The sequence below is a fragment of the Apaloderma vittatum genome, unplaced genomic scaffold, assembly GCF_000703405.1.
Source record: "Apaloderma vittatum isolate BGI_N311 unplaced genomic scaffold, ASM70340v1 scaffold32615, whole genome shotgun sequence".
Taxonomy (NCBI): domain Eukaryota; kingdom Metazoa; phylum Chordata; class Aves; order Trogoniformes; family Trogonidae; genus Apaloderma; species Apaloderma vittatum.
The window spans coordinates 2057-3018 of record NW_009715952.1 but is presented as its reverse complement, the minus strand read 5'-3'; the positions used below and the strand labels follow the sequence as shown (position 1 = coordinate 3018).

General features: G+C 59.4%; 1 protein-coding gene across 1 annotated transcript in view; it reads right to left on the bottom strand.

Moving 5' to 3' along the window:
- Nucleotides 1-203: 203 nt before the first annotated feature.
- LOC104273889 (prostaglandin G/H synthase 1-like) overlaps nt 204-962 on the bottom strand; it is a gene marked incomplete at its 5' end in the record, with an annotated part of 2707 nt that continues 1948 nt past the window's right edge. Inside the window, 2 exons of the mRNA XM_009869357.1 lie at nt 204-559; nt 922-961. Coding sequence (XP_009867659.1) covers nt 204-559; nt 922-961 — 396 coding nt within the window. The remainder of the gene's footprint in view (nt 560-921; nt 962) is intronic.

The window sequence follows — 962 nt, the reverse complement described above, 5'->3', positions numbered from 1 at the left end:
GGGATCAGCCTCGACTCGAGGGCTGCTGTGGAGGACGGCCAGGATGGGGCTGTCTTCTGTCCTGCTCGGCACAGAGGTGGGCAGGTCCCTGTGCCCCCGCTGCTCCCTGCAGAAAGGAATGGTACTTTCAGTGCCAGGCCAGGAGATCAGCTCAGCCAGTGCCTGGGCAAGGACAGTCTCTACCTGGGCAGGCTGTCCTGGTGCTAGAGCTCAGTAGATGATCCACCACGCTGAGGGCTGCCGTTTTCCGCAGCAGCTGGCACGTGAAATGCTACGTACGGGCACTTCTTCACATTGAGGCACACGAGCTTCTCGAGCGATGCTGTCTTCACTATCTCAAAGCCAGTTGCTCCACCAAATGTACTGGGTTTCCAGTACTCTGGGGAGCAGATGGGGTTTCCAAGAAGCCCCTTCAGGGAAAACGGAGCTCCTATCTCCACCATACTTTCCCCAAAAATACCACTGGGTTGGGGTTTCTCAAGCAGCAAGCCCAGATAAAACTCCAGAGCATCAATGTCTCCATACAGCTCTTCCAGCTCTGCCGCCTTCTCTTCCTCTCCTGCACCAAGAGATCATCAGAGTGCTTTAGCAAGGGAATCACCCCCAGCAAGGACTGCCCTGCCTGTGGGTAACAGGAACGCGGCAGCTCCCGCAACGCAAGCAGCGGCAAGCCCAGCTCCCAAGCCAGCCACTGCCCCAGGGACCACTCGTCCAGCCCCGCAGGAGGAAGGATTGCTGCAAACAAGACATCAGCCCCCTTCGCCCCGGCGCGAGGGTCACAAGCGGGCAAGGCTTGGATGGGCAGAGGGGGCTGCTCTGCTGGGCTAGCTCAGCAGTGGGGAGGCAGTTTGCAGCCTCACACCCCGCTTGCGGGCGCAGAGCATCTGTGCTGCCCCAGCAAAGCCCTGAAAGCAGCCCTACCTGTCAGCTCCTGAAAGGACTTGTAGGGCTTCATGCCAAAC